Source organism: Homalodisca vitripennis, chromosome 5 (assembly GCF_021130785.1).
Source record: "Homalodisca vitripennis isolate AUS2020 chromosome 5, UT_GWSS_2.1, whole genome shotgun sequence".
Taxonomy (NCBI): Eukaryota; Metazoa; Arthropoda; class Insecta; order Hemiptera; family Cicadellidae; genus Homalodisca; species Homalodisca vitripennis.
In genome coordinates, this window is record NC_060211.1 from 75,440,367 (window position 1) to 75,464,628 (window position 24,262).

The 24,262-nt window shown below is 30.7% G+C and overlaps 1 protein-coding gene across 1 annotated transcript in view; it reads left to right on the forward strand.

Moving 5' to 3' along the window:
- LOC124362383 overlaps positions 1 to 23,712 on the forward strand; it is a 102,682-nt gene extending 78,970 nt beyond the window's left edge. Inside the window, exons 3-5 of the mRNA XM_046816822.1 lie at positions 6,154 to 6,706; positions 9,653 to 9,958; positions 23,657 to 23,712. Of these exons, the coding sequence (XP_046672778.1) occupies positions 6,430 to 6,706; positions 9,653 to 9,958; positions 23,657 to 23,700 (627 nt within the window). The 5' untranslated portion in view covers positions 6,154 to 6,429 and the 3' untranslated portion in view covers positions 23,701 to 23,712. The remainder of the gene's footprint in view (positions 1 to 6,153; positions 6,707 to 9,652; positions 9,959 to 23,656) is intronic.
- Positions 23,713 to 24,262: the final 550 nt, after the last annotated feature.

Consider the following 24,262-nt stretch of genomic DNA (forward strand, 5'->3'; position numbering starts at 1 on the left):
ATGTTATAAAAATCAACCTTAGTTGTTTTTTTTTTGACAGAAGTATGGTTCTCAAAAACTCCGTGTGTACATATTCTCTCGATCGAGACAACAAAGCAAGCTCAATCGTGGCATCGGAGATATAAACTAATTTAATCTAAAATTTATTATAGTAAAAAAAAAAATTTACTAAGTAATATAAGGACTTCGGTTCTTAAGATTTGCGTGCGAAGCCGTGGGTAACAGCTAGATAGAGGCAGGAATATGGTAACATACCTTCATAATACGCCCAAGAGGCTCACGATGGAACGACTATCAATTATCTCAGCAATGTTTTAGAATGTGATAGAAAAAGAATAAGTGAATATAGTGTTACTGTTTTCAACGGGAAATTGCGTGCGAAGCCGCGGGCAACTTTTGCAAAAAATTATTGAAATGCGCAGCAAAGCGCGCCGGGCCCGCTAGTCTATATATATAAAAAATGAATGTTTGTATGTTTGTCCTTTATGGAAATCGTGAACTATTGGACCGATCATGATGAAAATTTGTACGTATATGTATTTTTTCCACGAGAAGGTTTATAAGCTATGCCCATCCCTTTCCCGATTCAGGATTCCGCCCCACTGGTTACAGAAATACCCATAAGAAATGCATTGCAGCAAACATATGTTAACGTCTTTCAAATTTTTAATCAGCTGTTCTTTGTAAACATATATTACACTTATAGTTTTAAAGCATAGAGTAAGCTTAAGAGAAACGACAAATTTTGTTTAAACTGTTTTTGCAATCACTGTTAAACATAGACTTTACTATCCAGATAATACAATTCAAATTTGACGTAAAAATTCACCTTTAACTGCAATATTTATTTAATATAAACCATGCTCATGCTTGATCAGAAGAGTAATGCAGATATCATAATTACTATCTTACGTTGGCTACAAATATAAAGAATGTTATAAAATCAAACCCTTAGTTGTTTTTTTTGACAGAAGTATGGTTCTCAAAACTCCGTGTGTACATATTCTCTCGATCGAGACAACAAAGCAAGCTCAATCGTGGCATCGGAGATATAACTAATTTAATCTAAAATTTTTATTATAGTAAAAAAAAAATTTACTAAGTAATATAAGGACTTCGGTTCTTAAGATTTGCGTGCGAAACCGTGGGTAACAGCTAGATAGAGGCAGGAATATGGTACATACCTTCATATACGCCCAAGAGGCTCACGATGGAACGACTATCAATTAACTCAGCAATGTTTAGAATGTGATAGAAAAAGAATAAGTGAATATAGTGTACTGTTTTCAACGGGAAATTGCGTGCGAAGCCGCGGGCAACTTTTGCAAAAAATTATTGAAATGCGCAGCAAAGCGCGCCGGGCCCGCTAGTTATTGAATAAATCAACATAGATTTAGTATCCACTCTGTAACATATTTTGACTATCTTTTATACGTCTGGAATAATATCATATAGCATCTATACGTCTAACATACGTTCCTGTGAGCAAAAGACAACTTTTTATCTGGTAAGGATGCCATTTATGATTATTAGATTTAGGTTAAAAGTTAAATAAGGTCATTAACCCGGTCACTTTCAAACCAAGAATTTTGGCCGAACAGTAGATGTCTATCTGCACTCGTTTTATGAAAAGGCCAAAATTAATGGGTTCTTTACAAAATGAAACTATACAACTATGGGTATATGGTCTTCTTATATAATAATTTGTATTGAATATTAATGTGAAAAGGGTAAAACACCCATTTAATAATTTTTTTTAATATTTAAATGTAATTTAAGGTTTTGTGAACATTTCAATTAAAATATTAGTTCTGAACGGTTGTAGAACAAATAAATAACAATAGAAATACACACTTGCAAGAAAAACTTTCATCTCTTTTGTATCACCAAATGGGGGGCATCTTCTCCTTTCAGCATGGTCAATTCAAAACTCTAACCGTTATAATTTGTAAATTCTTATATTATTCATATTTCTTTAGTAAATCGGTTTTTGTATTCCATTTATAACCATTAAAACGTGTTTATAGTGGCGAGTATGGACGTTATTGGCAAACATAAGAGTTGTGTCTTGTAATGTTACAACATAATAAATGGAGAGGTTTTAACTATACATTAATAAATTTAGACGTTTAATACCAAGGCATCTGGCACATTTTTATATTGATGGTGAAACTTTTATGTAATGTTTCATATCCTATAAATGTCTATGTAAAGCCAGGTTTTATACTCATTAAGTTAATTATGACAAAACCGATGCCTAGGGTAAATGGATTTTAGAATAATCTTTATGACTGAATCCATGCCAACGATACAGCCCATAAAACCAACCTGCAGAGCCAACGAGGCAGACTGGACTAATTGTTGTTTAATATAATGCTCAAAACTACTAAATACAAGTTAAAAATGGACTGTAAAAGTTCTAGAGCATTAATTATTTGTATTTAACCTGTTTATAGCCTTACGGAGTCCGGTATTCAATCTAAGTACTTCTTTTTTGGAAGAATGGTTAAACTAAATTGGTTAAATTTATGGTATTAGCGCTCTTTCTGTGATTTCTTAGAGTGGCTTATTTTAATCCTGTCCCCCATTGAGTTTCGTTTGTATTCCTTGCAAAATAAAAATATTTATAAAATAATGATTGATACGATACATCAATACTATAATATCAATTATCGTTTTTCTTAAAATAGCAATTAAAAATTCCCACTGTAGGTGTTGAAAGCTTAGGCAAGCATAATTGACATGCAAGTCTCTAAAACATGATGTTTTCTCATCACCGTAGTCTAGAAATTATTTTGCATCATTTTGATGTACGTATTATCTTATAAAATATATATAAATAAAAAATTTAATAAATATTTGACAAACTGACCTAGTCTTCTTTAAAGCCATACATGTTTCGATTAAGTGCATGTCTTGCTATAGTACGTAACTTATTTTAATATATATATATATCGGTATACGGTATTATTTTTTGTCTATTCAACAATGAATTTAAATATTTCGTTTAACCGTATTTTTTGTTATAAGTTTAAATGATTGTATATTAAAACATACTTAGAGTGATTTACTTCAGCTTCAAACATTATTAAATTTAGTTTGCATTATATACACACACACACACATATATATATATATATATATATATATAACATACATAAAACATATTTTTTATGTAACTTATATTAATATATGTGGGTATATGGTATTCTTTTTTGTCTATTCAATAATGAATTTTAAAATATCGTTTAACCATATTTCTGTTATCAGTATAAATGATTGTTTAATAAAACTTAAATGGAATGATTTACTTCAGCTTCGATCATGATAACATTTAGTTTACATTTTGTACATATACATATAAAAACATACATATTTACGTCTTGTCGGTTAATGTTCATAAGATATACATTTTTGTAAGCATACGAAAAATAGCTGTACCCATAAGTGTTACACATGTTCCCATATGAACGTTACTCTGTCTTGTATCGCCATGCGCCACACAGCGTGCACATACAATGTTAATACAACCCGCACTGCGGTAGCTTCCATATTGTATCCTCTACCTTATATGCGATGTCTCCACATTATAATGTCTGCTTCTCATACAATATTGAGCTTTCCCTAAATCTCTAACATTTCTGTACTGCTTTCCTTTGCTTTTGCATTTCTACTCATGGTGTGGTTATAAGAGAAATGATCCTAGCCTAAGTGGTTTTGCAACAATATATACATATATAGTTTTAAGCTATTACTTAAATAAAAAATATAATTCAGTTTAAATGTTCTGACCATATTCTTTAGTTTAAAATGAGCTATAAAACTAAGCATGATGACATTTTTAAAACTAAAGAAGTGAACTCAAAAACTACAGACTTTGATACAGCTTGTACTTAAAATCACAATAATTTATTTTAAAACTGTTTTAGAGAGATTCTGTTTATTAACAGTTTAATTTACTTTCTATAAAACTTTGTAATCTTACAACTCATAAAGGCACAGCATAATAATTCCCGTTTAATGAGATATGTGTAAGTGTGCCACAAAATTTCTCTTCTAAATTATCTTGCAACTCACTGCTCAAGTCCTTAAAGCCTGGGAACAAATATTAGTTCTTTTTTCTCTTAAGTGTAATTTCAGCTTATAGACTTCTCTAAAAAGTATTAAATCACAAAAATAGAACACCGTTGCATTCGATTTCAAACAGCTGCTCCTGTAACACACTGCCAGTAAACGTGATGCCCTAATAATTTATTCACTTCCTTGTTCGATATTTTCTACGATTATCTCGCACATTCTGAGAGACTATGACAGATGTTTGATTGACAGAAAGTGATTGACAGCAAGGATGAAACTTATCACAGAAAAACTTAACAAAACGTTTCCTGATAATGGAATCGTTGATTCTGAAAGGCCTCGCAATAATAAAATTAATATTGGAAAATGTGTATTCATTTACTAGAGATATAAAATTAAACTTTTCCGAATGCTCTAAGATTCTTCATTCAGTTCAGGTTAATCTCAAATACATTACATTTATAATTGAGAACTTTCCAGTCTATATGTTTGGTTTATAATAAAATAGAGCATTTCTAGGAGCTTTAATTATAATTACGGAAACTAACAATGTAACATTATCTACAACCTTACCTACAACTTACAACTTTTTGCGGTAGTAATTAAATATTTTAATTACTACATACATGTTATTTGATTACCTTGTTTATTATTTTAAAACTGCATGATAGGAAATAAATATATAAATACACATAAATAAGGTGATTAAAATTAGTTAGTAAAACGTGCATAAATAAATGCAATTTTTTTCAGGCTTAAGAGATTGTCATCTCTTATCTTCTTATTTATTCATACAAATACAGTATTTAATCAAAAGATCTTTCAATTATGACAAAAATACAGTAAACTATTCAGTTCAGTAAAAAGAGGTTTAGCCAAATTCAGTTTCCTCACTTATGAATACACAAGATGTAGACTCTACAAACTATTAAACTCTAAGGCCTAAATCTAAGATATTGTCATACTATAAGGTATTATAAATATTTTAGAAAGAGATAACAAATTGTAATGAATTTATTACATATAATAAAAAGATATAATGCTGTTTGAAATGAGATTTATGTACTTTATGTTAAAATAATAGGAAACTGTACATATAATGTATACAACTTTAATCGTGTATAACTTAGTAATCAAGTCTACGCATAAAAATATGTTTTAAATCGTTATATTTTTACCTGCCAATCAATTTTTACTAACTGGTCAAGTGTTATTATAAATCACAAAAACAATGTTATTATTTTTAATTATGGATATTATTTGAAAGAATAAAGCAGTTGTTACAGAAAATTCAAGTTGTCAGATCTTACAAAACACCGAGATATTATGGCTTATTTGGTGCCACATTTAATGTGTAATATACATACAGATGACATGTTTTCTTAAGTAACTTTAGCCTTCGCCTAAGTGCATCAATATAACTCGTAAAATCTGCTCATATTTAACTAATAAGCAAAAAATAAAAAGTTATAAATAAAAAGTTACAAAAGAAGTACTGAAAGTACATAGAATAATCAAAGGTTTGACAAATTGTGTCCAATTCAGTCCGCACCTTGTGTTCGATGAACTGCTGCAGGGGCAGGATATTCTATTCCCTCTCAAAGTGAGGTTTCATATTCCTTTGAGTAAAATAAGCTCTCTTCTCTCCGATGGACGTAATCCTCGACTTTTATTGAATGCAAGAACCTTTCTTGATCGGCAATAAGGCCAGGAATCCGAGATTATTTCGCCCTTTTTCCAGATTGGAGTTTGAAAAAGCGAATATAAAGAGTCAGCTGGGAAGAAAACATTTCCACTCAGTCACTTCCTTTTATATGGAGACATCGATATCTGAATCAGTTTAATACGCTTCAAGGCTTGCAAATAAAACATCCAGTATAAACGACTTCAGCTCTGTTTATTGGAAATCGATATAATACTCGTATTTTCAACGTCAATCACTAAAACAACATAAGATTTAAAATGTGTGTTATTTATTTTTGTAAATTTTATGAACGCAGTTTAATATTATGCCCATTCCAAAGTTTTGAATTTAAATCTTTGTAATATTAACTGTATTTATCTATTTTGTTACAGATTAAATTGCAGTATAATCAGAAAATTATCAAGTGCAGCGGGCGATTAGGAAAAGGTCACTGATTGCAAACCGTTCAACAGTTACAACGACACGTTCTTCTAAATGTTATATTCAGAACACCACACACCTTACACGAATCACATGTACAGTAATTATTCCAAACAACAGAAAACAATTAGATTTCCTGAAACCAATGTGATCCTAGATAGAAACTGACTGGAACCAAATAAAGAGACAAAAAAGTGTTCTGATAACTGACTAAATCAACTGGGAAGATGGCTGCTCCATTTTCGTACACACACCCTAGCCATATCGCCAGTGGCTACCGGCCAACATGCAGGCCGCGGCCAGAGGCCGAGTATCCCAGGAAGTACCCTAGTCCAAGCCTAGGCTACGGGGAGGACTATCCCATGTATCACCGGGACCACTGTAAAATGCCCCCCTCCAACTCCAACTGCTGCGCGTGCGTGGACGAGCTCCAAGAGGTGCAAACGAGACGACCGGATTTGACGTACAACAGGATACCACCGGATACACACAATGGTGCCAGAAGTAAGATATGGAGATTATTATTTAGTTCTTATATGAAATTACAGTTTAATATACAGTTAATAGAATAATATTAAATGTATAGTGGTATCATGTGCATTAATGTAGAACCTGAAATATGTTACAACTTGTAGCCTTAACCATCTCAGGGTTTACAGTAAATTTGGTGGAAGACATATAATGTTAAAGTTTCCCTTATTTAAAAAGAACAATTCTCTTTTCTCTCGAAGCTCTGCCAAGATTGGAATAAAACTAAAAACTGTTATGTGTCCAACTTTTGTTGCACTTATAAAATATGTATTTTTGTACTAATTTATTAATCACAAGTGGAGATTCTTTAAGGGCAATTTATTCCCTCGGTCCCACGTGACAATTTGTAATTCGAGATGAAAGTGGTAAATATATCAAAAGGTGTCTTAAAATCCTCATTTATAACACAACATTTACTTTAGGGTTTTATTTCCATCAATTAATATTGTTGGAGTTGAATGAAAACGAATACAATTTAATATGTTTATAATCGAATCTCTATCCTAACAATTATAATGACCACCGTTTTACACGATTTATATCATTGTGTCCATAGCAACTAATTAATAGGTGGCTTAATGAGTGAAGTTTCTCATTTTCATTTATGAATTGAATGCGTCATAATGCTGTTTAGTTCTTGTCAAATTTGTATTTATTATACAAAAGATGTCGATATTTAGTACATTACCGAGTCCAAAAGTAAAAGTTCGGATAAGTATTAATTAATACAGTAACTAATTAATACTGTATATATTATTAATAATTAATAATAATACTTATTAATTATTAATAAGTATTATTAGAGTAACTCATTTCTCATATTTCCTCCACAAAAAGACACGTAAACGTTATTAGTTTAAAATTGTTACACGGAGTTGCAAATCTTTTACTATAGAGCCAGTGGGAAATCTTAAAGCGTAGTTATAGGATGTTTCACCAACTTACCGTTCAGACTTATATCTAAGAAATTATGTGTTTCAGTGACTACTATAACTTCGTTTGCCTTTTTTTGTGGTTGAGTTTCTATAATAATGATAATGTATATAATTAAAATAGGCTTAATAAAATTTACATTTTTCAATCAAATTTTCTGAAAGATTAAGTTTTGACATATCGAATTAAAATGCATTTTGAGTTTAACCTTAAGATTGTTTTCAATGGAGCAAACTGTTAAAACTAATGGTTATAATCATAATGACAAGCTACGACATAAAGAAGTTCAAATTTTCACTTTTAAATCAAATAGTATTTTGCAAGAAAATTTATATAATTTTTTTTTCCAATTTTTGCAACTAATTCTAAATTAGTACATATGTATTTTGTTTATTTATATAAGCAGTTTAATTATATATCACATAGATTACATAATATAACACATATCCCTTTTTCAAATTAATTTTCTAGCACAATCCAAGATTCAGGGAAGGCGGTGGCCGACTCAAACGCAAATTTAATAAATTATTGGAGGAAAGTAAGACCTGAGGGTTCCTATCATTTATTATTCATTCCAATCCTTACTTTCAGCCTCGTTATCCGAGTTTGCCCGTTCTGTTTTCTCCAGGGACAATTCACCCCAAGCTATTCTTTTGCATGACTACTTAAGAAAATCAATGATTTTAATATGGATTCATATTACATACATAATAATACATGATACATAAATGTAAATTTTTATGTATATATATATATATATATAAAATGCTTTCAGATGTCTGTATGTACGTGGTAATAATTTATGTTTGAAAATAACATTGATATATTTTACCTGAAAAAATAATACTCAATGAATAAAATAATATTCCTCTTTATATGTGATATTATATGTTTTAAAATTATCGTTGAATTTTTGGTGCAGGTTACGTTGCATGGTTTATTTAAAAAGAATAATTAACGAATCCATAAAACTATTCAAAATTCTGGAATATCTTCTATAAGGCTTCATATTAATCCCCTCTATGTTGATGTTTTAACAGTTTTTATTACTTCAATTACTGGTTGTGAGCTGAATTAGGCAAAAATATAACTTTGCTGTATAACTTTTCTTTTCAAACATTTTAGTAAGGTTATAATTGCACTGATAGGTCCTATCGCATGTGTCCCACGAACCAAATCGTTTTTTTTAATTCATTCGTTAAAAACATAATTCACATGTTATGGACACGTCATTAATATAATATTTTACTTTATATTATAATTATTATAATATTAAAGATGTAATTTTTAGAATAAACATTAGTACAAAAAGGCATGTTGAAATAATTAGGTTGCTGTTAGAAGAGTTTCATAGTTTTATGTGGTATTGTTTCCAAGAAAAACATTTACAATTTTCATTTATAGGAAAATTCTGAGTTTAATTATCAGTGGGCAAGGAATTATAAAATCTAAAGCATAAATTTATATCTCTAGCTTCATATATCTTCCCAAAAACGATTCCATGAAAATACCTCACAATCTAGGAATCTTGACGAGAAAAATAAATTATAAGGAAAAAATATGTGTGCGAACTTTCGTTTATTTAAGATTTACAACAGTGGTCACATCATTTGTTCAATTTTGAGTCTTAAAAGCAACTGCTTATGAAATTTAAACTTCATTTCTCTATGGCAGCTACATAACATTTAGTAGATTCAGCTGTTTCAAACACTCTTATTGTTCTAGAAATGTTAATTTTGCCCCATTAAGGCCTTTAATTATCACGTTAAATTTTTAGCAAACTTCCGAATATGCTGGAAAGACTAAAATTTAATACAGTAAAGAATTACACTCTACCAGTTTGTATTATTTTTGGAGCGACTGTTGCTTAAATTATAACCTAGTAAAAAATATACTGTGAGAGTTTGCATTGTTGTTAAAGCGACGCTTGCATAAATTATAATCTAGTAAAGAAATATACTGTGAGAGTTTCTATTTTTGTTGCAGCGACCCATGACATCGTGGCGGCGTACGGAGTGTATAGCCACAGTGCGGGAGTGGCGGTGGAAGAGACGGGGTTCGAATCTGCAGTGGGAGTGGGTGGAGGGACTTCTTACTACCCACAGCAAGTGGTAGTGGTGGCGAGCCAAAGAGACGGTACCACGGCCAACACTCTGGCCCGCGAGCCTACCCCGGACCCTCGAGTCCTGTCTTCCAACCCTGGCTGCTGCCGACCCGCCGTGCCTCTCGTGCTAGTCGTGTTCTTTGTGATAGTCTTCCTTATCGTCTCTGGTGTCTTGTTCTACTTCAATGGTAAGTGTACTATAAGATATCTTTCTCTAACAAATATATATGTAAGTTCTTATGGAGTTATATTAACACGGGCTTTTATATATATATATATATATATATATATATATATATATATATATATATATATATATATATTAGCATTGTCTATACATAGACAATGGAGATACATACATTTAGATACTTCGTAATCAACCTCTTCCCGATTTCCGGAACTTATCACAACCCAGAGTTACCCCATGCTGATACTCGGCAGATAAATGGGATTCCTCCAAAAAGGTCTACACTAACTCAGTCGCTACTGAAATCGTTGGAGCTATTTAATCAAATACCATGAAATGCTGGAGTGAAATTTCAATTATTTCAAGAAAAGTCATAACAAATGTTTCACTCTCCAACTTTAGTATTTAGTGAACCAAAATACTATTCTTTAAACTTAAATCTAAAATGTAAAAGATATTGGAATGTGACTATGACTTATCTCATTCATATTTAGAATGTCATTTCTATAGAACATGCTCGTAGCTTCCCTATTTTTCGACAGGAATTGCGTGCGAAACTGCTGGTAACTGCTAGGATATATAGAAATAGAGGATAGGATGAGGTAGAGAAACTGCGGGTAACTGCTAGGATATTAAAAAAATTAGAGGATTGGGTGAGGCAGACAAAACTATTAAATCACCGTCTTGGATTTTATTAAATTTATAAAAATTACTTTTACTTTCCCATAAGTTTACAATTGGGCGTCTTTCAACCATCTTCACTTGTCCCGATATGATCTTAAATTACAATTTTCCAAAGTTTCCTTCAAGTAAAATCCACACCGTATGAGAATTTGGGAACTGCGCTCGACCAGATTAAGGATATTCATTTTCAAAAAGGCCCCAAATAAATTCTGCAGGAAATAGGATAAAAATCTTATGGAAAGTAGATAGTTATATATGAATTGGCATATGTGTTGTGTTTTTTCTTACAAAATAAATACATAGCTTATTACATACTCTTAGGTAAAATGATGAGCGACTACATTTGGAAAATATGTTTTAGCTCACTATTAACAGTTTATTAATTGTATTATCTATAAACCATGTGTTAACATATGCAATTTTGCTATTAAATAGGAATCAATCAGATTCAGTTACAAGTGAGCTAATCATTTATCATAAGCTTTGAAAAACGTAACTTAAATGATCTTTTAAGTGGTTTCTTTATCAATGTTTTTTTTCAAATCACTTTAACTACAAACAATTTAAATTATTTCTCAACTGTATAAGATCCTTGTAATTTGAATCTTGGCTAAAGATCAGCCAATTAAAGCTTTACTTTTTATTCAGAATAAAATAAAGACCAATACCACAGTGTTCTACATTCGGAGACAGAAAAGACGTAATACGCTGGACTGTTCTACTAGAGAAGTGCCTGTCCATCACGTAATAGGGACAATTTGTCCCCGTCACCCTTTCCCGCAACATAACTCCCTTCGCTTCGTCTGAGGTAAAATAGTTTCATTTACAAGTCAAATGAAGAATGTCCATTTCAAGTACCAATCTTATATCTGTTGTTTATTCCATTCTGTATTATTATTATTCCAATTCCTTGACTGTTCCAATTCAAGTTGGCAGGTTATGATATAAATACAGCAGAGTTTTACAATAAATCTTTAACAAAAGATTCATTGGTAAATAAATTGAATAATATATTTTAAAGTAAAAAACAACTTCATTCCTGAAATATTTTAAACTATTTTAAAACATAATATTTTTAATTTGAAGTCTAATAATCAAAAAAATTCAAATCAAAGTGAGAGCTTTTATACAGTTGCGTGATTAACGAATACAGTGATTTATTAATACTTTAAAAATGTCAATTTTTAACTCTCCTTTATTATTACAGAAATCATATGATAATAAATAAGTGGTTTTAGGAACATGTTAAGATTAAATTGGACGCTTCTGTATACGGTAGGGCATTGTGTACAGTCCGCATAAAGTATTTCATAAGTTAGAGTGTATTATTAGTGAATCCGGTACCTGTTAGATTTCTATTTTGATTTTATATATTCTAGATTTAGCATTTTAATAGATTCAATTATACCGTCTCTTAAAAAAGTATTTTTGTTTTCTCGTTATTTAACACATAACTCAGTAAAATAAGGCAAAATAAAGATGCAACTTCGGAATGAAAGATAATAAGCTAAAAATTTGCATACGTCTTTATTTTTATAGTATAAAACTTACCTCACAAGTCTAATATAATCACGTGTATGCGACTTAAGATATTTAAGGTCAAAGGTCACGAAAATCAGTTTTTTGCAAATATCTCGTTTCCCTTACGCTAAATGACTTTGAAGGTAGTTAGAGAAATTGTAGAACGGAAAATGCTCTTCAACTTTTGTCTGAAGTAATTTTATGTACGATTAACCCTTTTTGAGGTACAGCGCAAAGAGTAGGGGACCGCTTACCTGTATATACGATAATGCGAGGTCAGCCAGTAGAATACAATAAATAAATGAGTTATATTGTTAATTATTTACTTACTATTATTATTATTACTTAATACTATTATTATTGTTATTATTATTATCATTATTATTAAATTTGTATTATTATTTATTATTTAATATATCTAGACGAAGCCACTACAACATATATCATCGATGGTGGATTTCTCTTGCATCGCGTTGTATGGAATAAAGACGATACTATCTCTGATATTTTGTATAAATACGTCAAATATTTACAAACACAATATGGGTCAAGTATCGTTGTTGTATTTGATGGTTACTCAGACTACACTAAGAACATTAAAGCAATGGAACGATTAAGAACTGCTGGTGTTTCAAAATCTTACGAACACCGCTTTGATGAAACAATGGAGGTGCTAATCAGCCAAGAAAAATTTTATCGAATTCATCTAATAAAAAACTATTTTAGACTAAATTCTTAACATCAAGATTACGATTTTTTTATAGTTTCAATTTTATAGCATACTAAGCAAAGTATACTCTCAAACCAATTTCATAATCATAATTTGTATTTGCCTTCCCTAACGATATACATGTTTACAAACTAATTATCAATATATTCACACTAAAAGATTTTTACTTTATTTGTTAGGAGGTATAGGTAACAGGTACACTATAGAAATATCCTGTATAACGGTATAATACAGTCCTGAAAATAATTGATTGTACTGGAAGATTCTGATCAATTTCAGGACAACTAAAATTTTAATTTAAAGAGCAATGTGTGCAGGCCTTGAAATATTAGATTGGAACCATTTGTATTATTACAAACGAAAAACACAAATGTCTCCGCAACATTTATTTATTTATTTATTTATTTATTTATTACAATGAACGGCAATACACCTTTTTACAATGTTTGGTTTTACAAAATTACATCCACATCATAACTATAAATTAATCAGATCAACAAAACAGCTAAAACAATAACAAATTAACAGTAAACAACAAGAACAACAATGATCAATTAAATATATAATATTCTTAAGGGAAAACGTAAGTAGACTATGTATAAATGTAACAACAATAGAATTAACAAGAATAATTTTTTATAACAGTGACATCTGGCTATGTAACAATAAACTAATGAAGCTCATGCAGTATATTGGCTGCCCTCCTCTTAAATGATGACAGGGGCATCCCAAAAAAATCCAGATCTGCAGAGACTGCATTTCCAATCCTCATCAATCTTGGAATAGCGCTGTGGTAAAGGTAGTTTGTTGAGAGATGATGGATGGTAAACAGCTGGAAATGTCTCGCCGACCGAGGAACGTGGAAATCAATCATTTGAAGTATCTCGGAACAATCAATGGTGTTATTAAGAATTTTGTAAAGGAACATCAAGTCAATGAGCGTTCTTCTTGATGAAAGAGTTGGTAAATTTAAACAACGCTCCATTGCTTGAATGTCAACCTCTATGTATCTGTATCCACATAACATTACATAATATTTGAGGGGAAAGTTACACAATTTCAGTAACATGAAAAAAGTTAAGGCGAGAATGGAGGGATACTAAGTCCATAGCAATCTTTGGTGAACTACATATCATATAGTATGATAGACCCTATGATGATTTTGAATCGTAGGTAGACACGTTTACGGTACCGATTACGTCAGTGTACATTGCTAAGTGTTTCAAAAATTTCAACTGACTCTTATTTAAAGTATTTCTGCTTCAAATTAATTATATTTCATACCTAATAGTACAGTTTTCGTATAACAAATTCATATACATTATCGGTCTGAGGAGCCTACCTTAGTCAAAACTCTACTTCCAGTCTAAGGTATTTTTGTTATCATTACCAAGACGATGTATACATACATAGGTCTAAACAGTCTGCTACTCATTTTAATCTACTTCCGAAACTTAATTAGCGTTTACATTGTTACCACGATTATAAAAATACATAGTTGGTTGGTCTAAAAAAGTTACTTCGGTCACAAAGCAGCCATTATAATCTAATTCCAATGTAAGGTATTTCTCGCACCGGTAGTGTGTCAAGGGAACAATACAAGTGTGTATAAAATTTCACCTTTGTTAAAAAATAAAAAATTGTGAAAGTTTTTAGTGATGTCAGCCCTATTTAAACCTCTATAAGTAGTTGATCGTGGAAATGATTTTTTTTTTTTATTTTTAGATTTTAAAACAAAAATATCGTTCTTCAAGGGGTTGCAACTCCAATTCCATGTATGTGGTGATTTTTAATGCTTAGAAGTTTATATTGATTTTTAAGAAATGTGCCCAACTCATCTCTGCAAGAAATTTGAGTAATAATAATGCAGTTATTCTGAGGATTTTAACCCTCTATTTTGACACATATGAGTGATTTATCTTTATACACAATTTTTTATTTGCCTTATGAGAGCATAAGACACATTTTCTATATGATAATGTAATTATTTTTTTATCTTTAAATGGTTTCTGTTAAGAATTTGGAAATTTCTTTAAGTTAAGTTAAAATATTTTCTTAACTATAAAATATTTCGGGTACCTATACATTTTTCAACATAAGAGGCTAGTTTAAGAAGTTTACAATAAAGTGATTTTTATAAACAAGTTATGATAAGTGTACATCTTTAACGGAATATAACTATATCAAAACTTGTTACACATTTACGTGACTATTATATAAAATGTAATAAAAGTTTGTTTGAGATTTTCATTAATTAACATTGTTCAGTAATGTATCACAATTATTCTGGTTCGGAGTTATTTTGCATAGAATTTCATTCACCAACACCTTTTCACTCCGGTTTACTCAGGACGTAAGTTTGAATGCACTCAAGAACAAGTGACACCCAAGAGACTAATTTTGGATTTTCTAACTTCTTGTATATTGCGAAAACTACTTTGGAATTAGATTTTTTAAATTTATTACTCTCATTTGACGAGGGTTCTAAATTATTTTAACGTTCAATTCTGCTACTGATAAAACTTAGCTCGTTATACAAAAGCCTCATGCTCAATGCAAGATAAACCTGTACACAAAACATAGCTTATTTAGCTGTGTGGGGTATGAGAGCTTTTATATCATTCCGATGGTCTCAAGATACTTGCAAAATTGGATTACTGATGAAGTTCCTAATTCTGTTTTGACCAAAGTAAATTTCAGAGTTGGCGTATTTTGAAGTCTTGCCATGAAAACTTTATTACATTCCAAAGAAGTAGGGAGACCTGGCCAAAGTTTTATATACATATGTACTATTTAGTACTCGTAATATAACCAACCAAACACTTACTCAATTCTATGATAGTTTTAATGTTTGTAATAATGCTATACCTGTACACTTAATTTTCTTATCATTACAGTTAAGGTGAATGAAGTACGCGTGTCCGTTAACCAGTAATGAGTTTTACTACTATAATTATTTTGAATTTACAATATAATAATACACACACAATCGTAATAATACTCTACAAATCACCCGAATCATAAAAATTTTGCTAAGATATTTAGCAGATAAATAGATGAGTACCAATAATTATATATTTGATTTAAATAAAATTACAGTACTCGCATGAAATTGATCACAAAATCAGGTACTTTACTAAGTACCTTGTGTTTGAGCTTATGGTAATAATATATTTTCTTACTAAACTGTACTCATGTAAAACAAAAATGTATTTATCAAAGTAAGACAACAGTGTCTTAAATATTTTATATTGACACAGTTCAGCTATACTTTATACACCCTTGAACGCAAAAAAGGTAAACATTTATTGTATTACACCAGCTTTGTTGTCTTTCCACATCTCAGAGGATAAGATCCTTCTTTGATGTTTATTGTATTATGTGTGTCCTAAAAGGGGATCATTTTATGTTATGGTAGCTTTTCCAACATTCCACAGAATTGAATTTATTATAAATCTGTGGGTTATTTCTCCAGAAAAAATGTTAACGTACTTTTTCCACCAAAATCTAGTGTTCACTTATGTACATTCTTTGTTTATTCGTATTGAACCATTCTATTACACAAAATCAGTAAGAACAAATACAGCTCATGAAACCCACACCATATAGATGGAATATAATGCTTTCAAACTATCTTTACGTATTCTTAAGGAAATCGTTTAATGGCCAAGTTTGATTTTTAATTGATCAGGCTGAGAAATCTTTTTCAAGCCAAACAATTTATCAGCTTAAAAGTTCTTGAATTGAAAGAAACTTCATGTGCGTTACAAGTAATTCTGTCATGCATAAATAATTAAATGTACTCATACATCACTATTTCCTGGACAATCCAAGCTGTGAATTGAATAATATGACGTCTCTGTCGCTGCTATCCGTTGCAATATAGTGTGGGTGAAATAAGAAATAGACAAACATCCCTAAAGATCATCCTTTACATTATACGTTGAAGGTTAGCCTATAATTAGAAATTTTACATGTATTAAACTTTCAAATGAACGCTCTACGTTCATGATACAAATGACTTCCTGAGACGTAAACCATAAATATTGAACTTAAAATGTATCAAATATAACAGCTATATTCAGTGATATAAAATCGTTAATTAAAATTAGGAGCGTCCAGAATATATGGATATAATATAGAATAGGATACAAACACGAGTTTTAAATGTTTTAGATTTATTCTTGGTATTGTCTAATGCTAAATACTCTCTTCCTGTTTAACTCAATAATTTTTAGATTGGGGATGATGATTTTCAAATGATCAATATTATAAAAACAATGTCACAACATTTTACACTTACATGGCTTCGATTACTATGTAATATAGTTCCTATTGAGGCCCGATAGGGACAGCCTATTTTACATTCTTTTTTATGCCATCTCTTACATTATGCTTCTGGTGGTATATCCTTAAATACTGCGTAAGGTGTCACAGACTGAATACTAATCGGGGTTTCAAAGATAGTGCACCAACCTATAGCTTCGCTAGGATCCTCTCGAAAGGACTGTACCTTATTAAATAGGTTTCATATCATTAATGGTAAATACTAAGCAAGGAAATCTAGGATTAATTTTCTGACAATTCTGTGATTTTACGGTGGGCTTCCAAAATCACTGTACTACGTAGTAAACTAAATTTGTGTCCTCTGCGTGGCTTTTCCCAGTCTCTTAGAAAAAAGCCATCGAGAATGGACACTGGCTGTTTGTTCATATTAAGGAACATTTAAATTTAATTATTTGAAATATCCTTGCCTGTATGTATCTCTCATGATACATTAGGGAAACATGAGTATTCAGATTCAAGACGTACATAACTCTTTGCCACAGGATGACTTGACAGTGATTTACAACATTCTCGCACTTCAGGGAGTTCGTGACTTAAATATAAACAATACATTGTAGTCAGAATTGTAATTTTACATGTTTAGAGATAAAAAAAAACTAATACGTGCTATATTTAGAAAACTATATAACAACTATACAAATACAGTGATTATTTTAGATAAGAATCCTCTATGAAATTCTAAAAAGCACTTACAATATATTACTACCCATGATTAAGGCATAAGTACAACAATAATCCCTTCAATAATTACATTATAATGTTTGTATAAAATTACTTTTAAAGTCGTTTACGTATATTTAATATGGATGTACTATAACGTTGATCTGAAAATATGACATTGAAATTATCTTAACGTAATATACGATACTTCCAAAATCTCATTGACAAAAAAGAAATGAGTAATTACTTTACCCTATAATTGACGCGACATACAAATATACACAAGGCAAAAATACTAATTGCTCCGATCGTACTACAATTAGAAATCGTTTAGATTATTTCATAAAAATATAATGTATCTCACGAATTTGTATTTGTAAACTACACACGTCACACTACACGACACTAAATACGTTACCCTATAATACGAACTTTTGCATACACGTAGGAAAAATATTAAAAATAGAACTTTGGCGCACATTCTGCAATAGAAACAAAAGATGGACGTAGTCGATTAATACATAGTTTAAATGGTAGCAAAGCAATACTGAAATAATGTATCCTGCTACTTTAGTTAACTTTAGATATTAATAACGATTGTTATTTTAAGTTTCATTACGACTATGTAACGTAATAATTTATAAACACATTGCTGAATATAACGCGTTGCTACCCTATAAAAAGGGTTTATTCAAATTAAAGCTAATATGCAGCTACGCACTTGTTCTAAAAAAAAGAGCAGGCATACGAATAGGGGAGTTCCAGAACAAATATCTAGTTTGATATGTTATTTCATTACACATTTCTCCTTCGATCAGTCTTTTTAGATCCTTATCGGTTTCTATATATGTTGTGGGAATACACATTTCCTTCTATATAACATCACAGATAAAAGGAGGGAGGGGTTTTTTGCTCTTGTGTATGACAACTATACTAATTAAAGAAACAATATTGTTCTTAAACGAGGCACAAATTCTTTTTTCTACATTTTCTTGGCTAAGTTTATATTAAATTTTCCATCGTTTGGTTTATTTTTTTCGTCACGTTTCTTTACTACTGAAAAGTAATAGTTTTTAAGTCTAAGATTTTCATTAGCTTCAATAATTTTTAGCGTAGCCGTTTGAGACTAATTAATAAAGAGCTGTGAACTACGTGCACTTTAATTTTTCAATTTTAAATAGACCCCCTGTTACAATATTGGGGCATTAATTCCAACAAAATTCTATATTTCTAATATTTTTTCTTTAATTCACCCAATATTGAGAACGAATAAGCGCTTGGTAGCGTATGTATTTCAAAATTAGCACCAACCACTTAAGTTCTTTTTAGTTATAATAGTAATTATTAAAAGTTTTTCAGGGTACATCAAAAAAATTTTCAATATATTTATGGATCAAATCTTATTATTGACGTGACAACGTCTTAAATTAGGTTGCGGCTCGGAGTCACTCATGAAAAAGTGTAACGCCCGGTAACGTTACGATGCCCGTCCAGTGGGTCCGCCGCACGGGATCCGCACGGGATAAAGCAGATAACTGTGGGTCCGCCGCACGGGATAAAGCAGATAACTATGTTTATTCGTGAAAATGTGGAGTGCTTAGATTCGTCATTTACAACAACTACAACAATAAAGGTAAATAATTGTACACTGATATTTCATTATCGTAAACTATGATTGATTGATTAATTGTTAGATTGACACAAAAGTTGAGAAACTGAGTTTATAGGTTATGTCATACTATTGACAAATGTTGATAGTGTTAAGTAAATTATTAGTTTAAATCACTCTGCAATCAATCGTAATTCAGTCGATTGAGAAGAAACAGCGCGTATTGCTAGTCAAACATTTAAAATAACAAATTATAACCTCTAACCTGTCATAACATTGCGACCAAACAAACGAACTAAACCGACCAATCACCACGCGCGGAGTTAGAATTTAAACTGTGTTTAGCAAGAATTTCAAATTCCAATTTTAGTAAATTTTTTATTCAACTTTACCATTTACAATAACAAATTTTAATTATTTTCAAATTATGTACAATGTTTTAGTAAACAAAATATATTTCTATAGTTAAAATTTGTGCAATTCTTATTTTCATTCAATTCCTTGTTCCTATTGTGCAATTTAATAATATTCATATCAATAAATATTCTACCGAGAAAAAGACGTTGTCACGTAAAATCTTCGCCCGTAAAACCGACTTTACAGGCAACCGTAATTTTTTTTTTAACGTTTGAAGCTTTCAATAAGTTCAGACATTGATCAAAGATCCAATATAAAAACACTCAAATGGAATGGATGCCCCGCATAATTAATGGTAAGTGATATAAAAAGTCTCCTTTTTGAAGAATGTGGGAAATACAAATACATTTAATAAAATAGCAGTGTTTTAATTTAAATATACTTTATGCTGCAGGGAATTTAAGATAAAACACTTTAGTTCTCAGGCTTACACGGGCGGTTTTATAACAAACATCTAAGTTTTCCCGTTTACACCGCGTCGAAACTTTGCTTACAAAATTATATTCTTACATTGTCACCATGGAGATTCATTTTTAGTCAACATCAATATTTAAACGAAAAATATTATTTCCTGAATTTTGGTTCAAATTACTCTCTACAGTGAGGCCGAAATATTTCAATAATGTAATTGTGTAAGCAAACGCGATGTAAAAGGGAAAATTTTCATGTTAGTTGAAGGTTTTCGTATAATTGATTATGCTTTCCTAATTACTAGTGGGGATTGTGTTCACGAAACCAAACTGTATATTCTTTAGAATCATTTTGTCAAAAAATATTTTTCGTGCATCTGCATTAACATATTTTTGAGATATTTCGGCCTCGCTGTGCAGATCCATCTTCAATTAACACAATTAAGTCAAGCCAAAATTCTAGGAGCTAATGTTTCGATTTTAATATGTTGAGTGAAAAATGATTTTTACGGTGAGGTCGAGTTTTTCCAAGGATTTAATTGTATAAGCCAAGTTTTTAAATGATGTGAACGTGAAAACTTTGATGCTAGTTATGTTAGATTATTATTATAATCAATTACACTTTCTTAATTACTAGTGGGTGTTGTGTTCACGAAAACTAGGCTGTACATTCTTTAGAACAATTTTGTCAAAAATAGTATGTGTAGCTTATCAATAACATATTTTTATCGTACTCATCTGCTGTTAAGACAGTTACTGCACAATATCATGACGTGTGATATATATTATATTAGGCCTCAAGACGATGTAATTAATAAATAGCTCAGGGTGAGGTCGGACGTCACAGCGTCATGTTGAGGGCCTCCATCACTCAAACCTTACTGTAGTTGACGTCTTGCGGTGTCACTCACAAAACAGGCACTGTGACAAATTACTCGCCATGTCTCCGCCCCTTCCACTTGGGTCACCAGCGGAGGGTTTTTTAGTCCTGAATAGCTTTGTTCATGTTGACACACACCAACAACTCCTTCTTGTCGTGCAGAATCCCCATAGCGTGAAGTCTGGTCCTATCACAGATTATAGATTTTTTACCTGTTAGTTTAGACAGATAATCAAAACTATTTGCTCAGTAGCTAGTCATATTACAATCGTCATAGTCATCACTTATCAAGCAAGCTATACTGATAAGGGAACAGTATTATTATCAAAAAGTACATTGTAAGGTTGTTAATGTAATCGTATCTGGGCTCTACAAAATTTATGTGTTGGGGTTTTTTGTTCTTGCTAGAGAGCTCATTTCTGTGAACCTTTAGAACATTAAAACAATGTTAGTTGTCCTATTACAAATATTATTATTTTAAAAATTAGAAAAATAATACATACTTATAAGCATTAAGGGAGATTTTACAATTTCCTTGAGTGTGACCAGCCGGGTGACAAGTTCTAAGTCGTTATATATTTGTTTAATTTTGTGCATCCTAATATATTTTTCTATTATTATTTTTTCTTTTCTTTTCTTTTCTTGGGGCACTATAGCAGCCACATATGTTATACTATCGAAAATATTGTTTCCAATCCGAAAATCTGTATGTAGGATTTCAATAATGTTACTCGACTAGGGTTTTGTATCGTGAATTGTCAAACATGTGATGTGTGAAGTTTCAATATTTCATGGTTCAAAATATAATGGGTGTCACATTTGTTAACATCTGCACATGCTTGCATACAATCAAACTCATCTTAACCTCTTCAAGGGAGCGCAGTTAATGAAAATTCTGAATGATACCTACATGTAACCTAGAATTGTCATGAACATCGTGATGATGAGGCGAGATCAACTACGTGAAAAAACTTTAAATTGGAGTTTAGCTGAAAATAGCAGCAGTTCAGATTTTTGTTTAATACTTCATATCATTTTTTTAACAACCTAATAATTAAAACGACCCTAAATCATAATTCAACATAAATATTGTTTCGCAAATATGTTTTTACGTGGTTAAGGGTTGGAAGAAGAAAATAATCAAAGGAATTCTTTTATTTCAATATTCATTATTTTATTTCATTATTTTACTAACACCAATTATGTATTGTATAATTAACATCAAAAACGTCCAACATAGATTTTCTTGGTTATATTTATAATAATATAGGTATGAATTACATAAGCTTTATTAATATAGTACATCGATGTGCAAAATGCTTTTACACCATTAATATATTATACGACCTTTTTAAAAAGTATTTCATAACAACGAAAGAGATTTCTTATAAATAAACTATTAATCATCTTAGTTAAGAATGAAGTAGTTTCAGGATTCTAACATAATGTATGACGAATTTGCTCTTTAAATGCAAGTTTAAAAGATAGCAATTTTGAAGTGTAAATAAAGATATCAAGATAAGAATTGTCACATTTGCTTTTTTTCTATATGACTCACACCTAATCCTGCTTAGTTGAATTTAATATGCCCTAAAGGAGTTTGTAAGTCTCAGCCGTTCAAAAGTTACAGTGTATGGCCGGTTGGATTATTCTTGAGACAATGTTTCTGAGATATGTTACAATATATACTTTAAATGTAAAAATAAAAATGTATGTGATTTTTTCATAAATAGACAAGTTAAAATCAAAGTGATTTAAAAATCATTGATACTCAATTCTGTTTAAAATATTAAGCTTCCAAGAAAGTAGAGATTTGTAAACTTGAAAACAATACATATATTATTACGACAGATGTAACTTTTAATAGTGTCCCAACTTGTACAAATTTAAAGCTATTTATGCTTATTCATTATATCTAACCCTTGTGACGATTTTGCGGGGAAGGCTATCACACATTCTATCACGTTATTCAGTAGTTATTCTGAAAAACCATTAATACAGATTTGGAGGCGCGTTTAATGAACAAGTATTTTAAATATGGATTCTTGGTTTTAAAATTACGTTACTAATAAAGCCAAAAGCCAGTAAGTATCTAACTACTTATTTCATGTCAATAAACTTTACTAATGTATGGAAAAGTAGTAGCTCTTGTTCCTATATTAATTTTACGCCTTTTTATAATGGTATAAATACAAATTATCATTTTATCTTTAACATCTCATTTTACCTCAAATGAAGAGTAAATCCATGTTAATCTCCTCTGTACAGACATTTCGAGGAAGTATAGTATTTTCAAAGGTGCATATACAGTTGACACGATATAAACTATATATAGGGATATATAGAACATTAGAGTATAGACATTACTTGTGTGTGTGTCTGTCTATTATTTCACATTGCTCATTTTATTGGTAAGACTAAAAAGTTTTTATTTTTTTCAGTTGTGACGTACACTCCCGACTCCACAATGCAAGGTAAGTGTTAACGGTGTTGAATGTTTTATATTCTTGCAGATTTTACCCTAAACAACAGTTAGTAAATGTTGTGTGTACTACTAAGATAGGTACTAAACTGTCGATTGCAACATCTTAACTTTCCTTAATGTCCATATTGTTAGCTATACATTAGATCAAACAAATAGATCAAAGATTACTGATCACAGGACCAGACGCTAAAGGTTGTATGAGGTGTGGTCAGGGATGGCTGAGTATAAGGTGTTAAAGCATTTAAACGGTAGTTGCAACCGAATAGAAATGTTCCACCACTAATCGTGAAAATTGTCATAACGAGTTATTTATTTTTGAAGAAGACGAAAATTACTGCAATGTAGAAAGAATTGCATTAATAGTGTTTATGAGATATTCTGTTTTAAGGGTAGAAATGTATACTTTATAAGCCATACAAAGCATATGTATATATTATCATCGTAATTATATATATTTTAGCAATATAAAATAAATGTGTGATTTTAATGTAATAAACATGACAACAAAAAAGTAATCACTGATATTGTTGGTCACAAACTACATGAAACTACGAACTTTTAT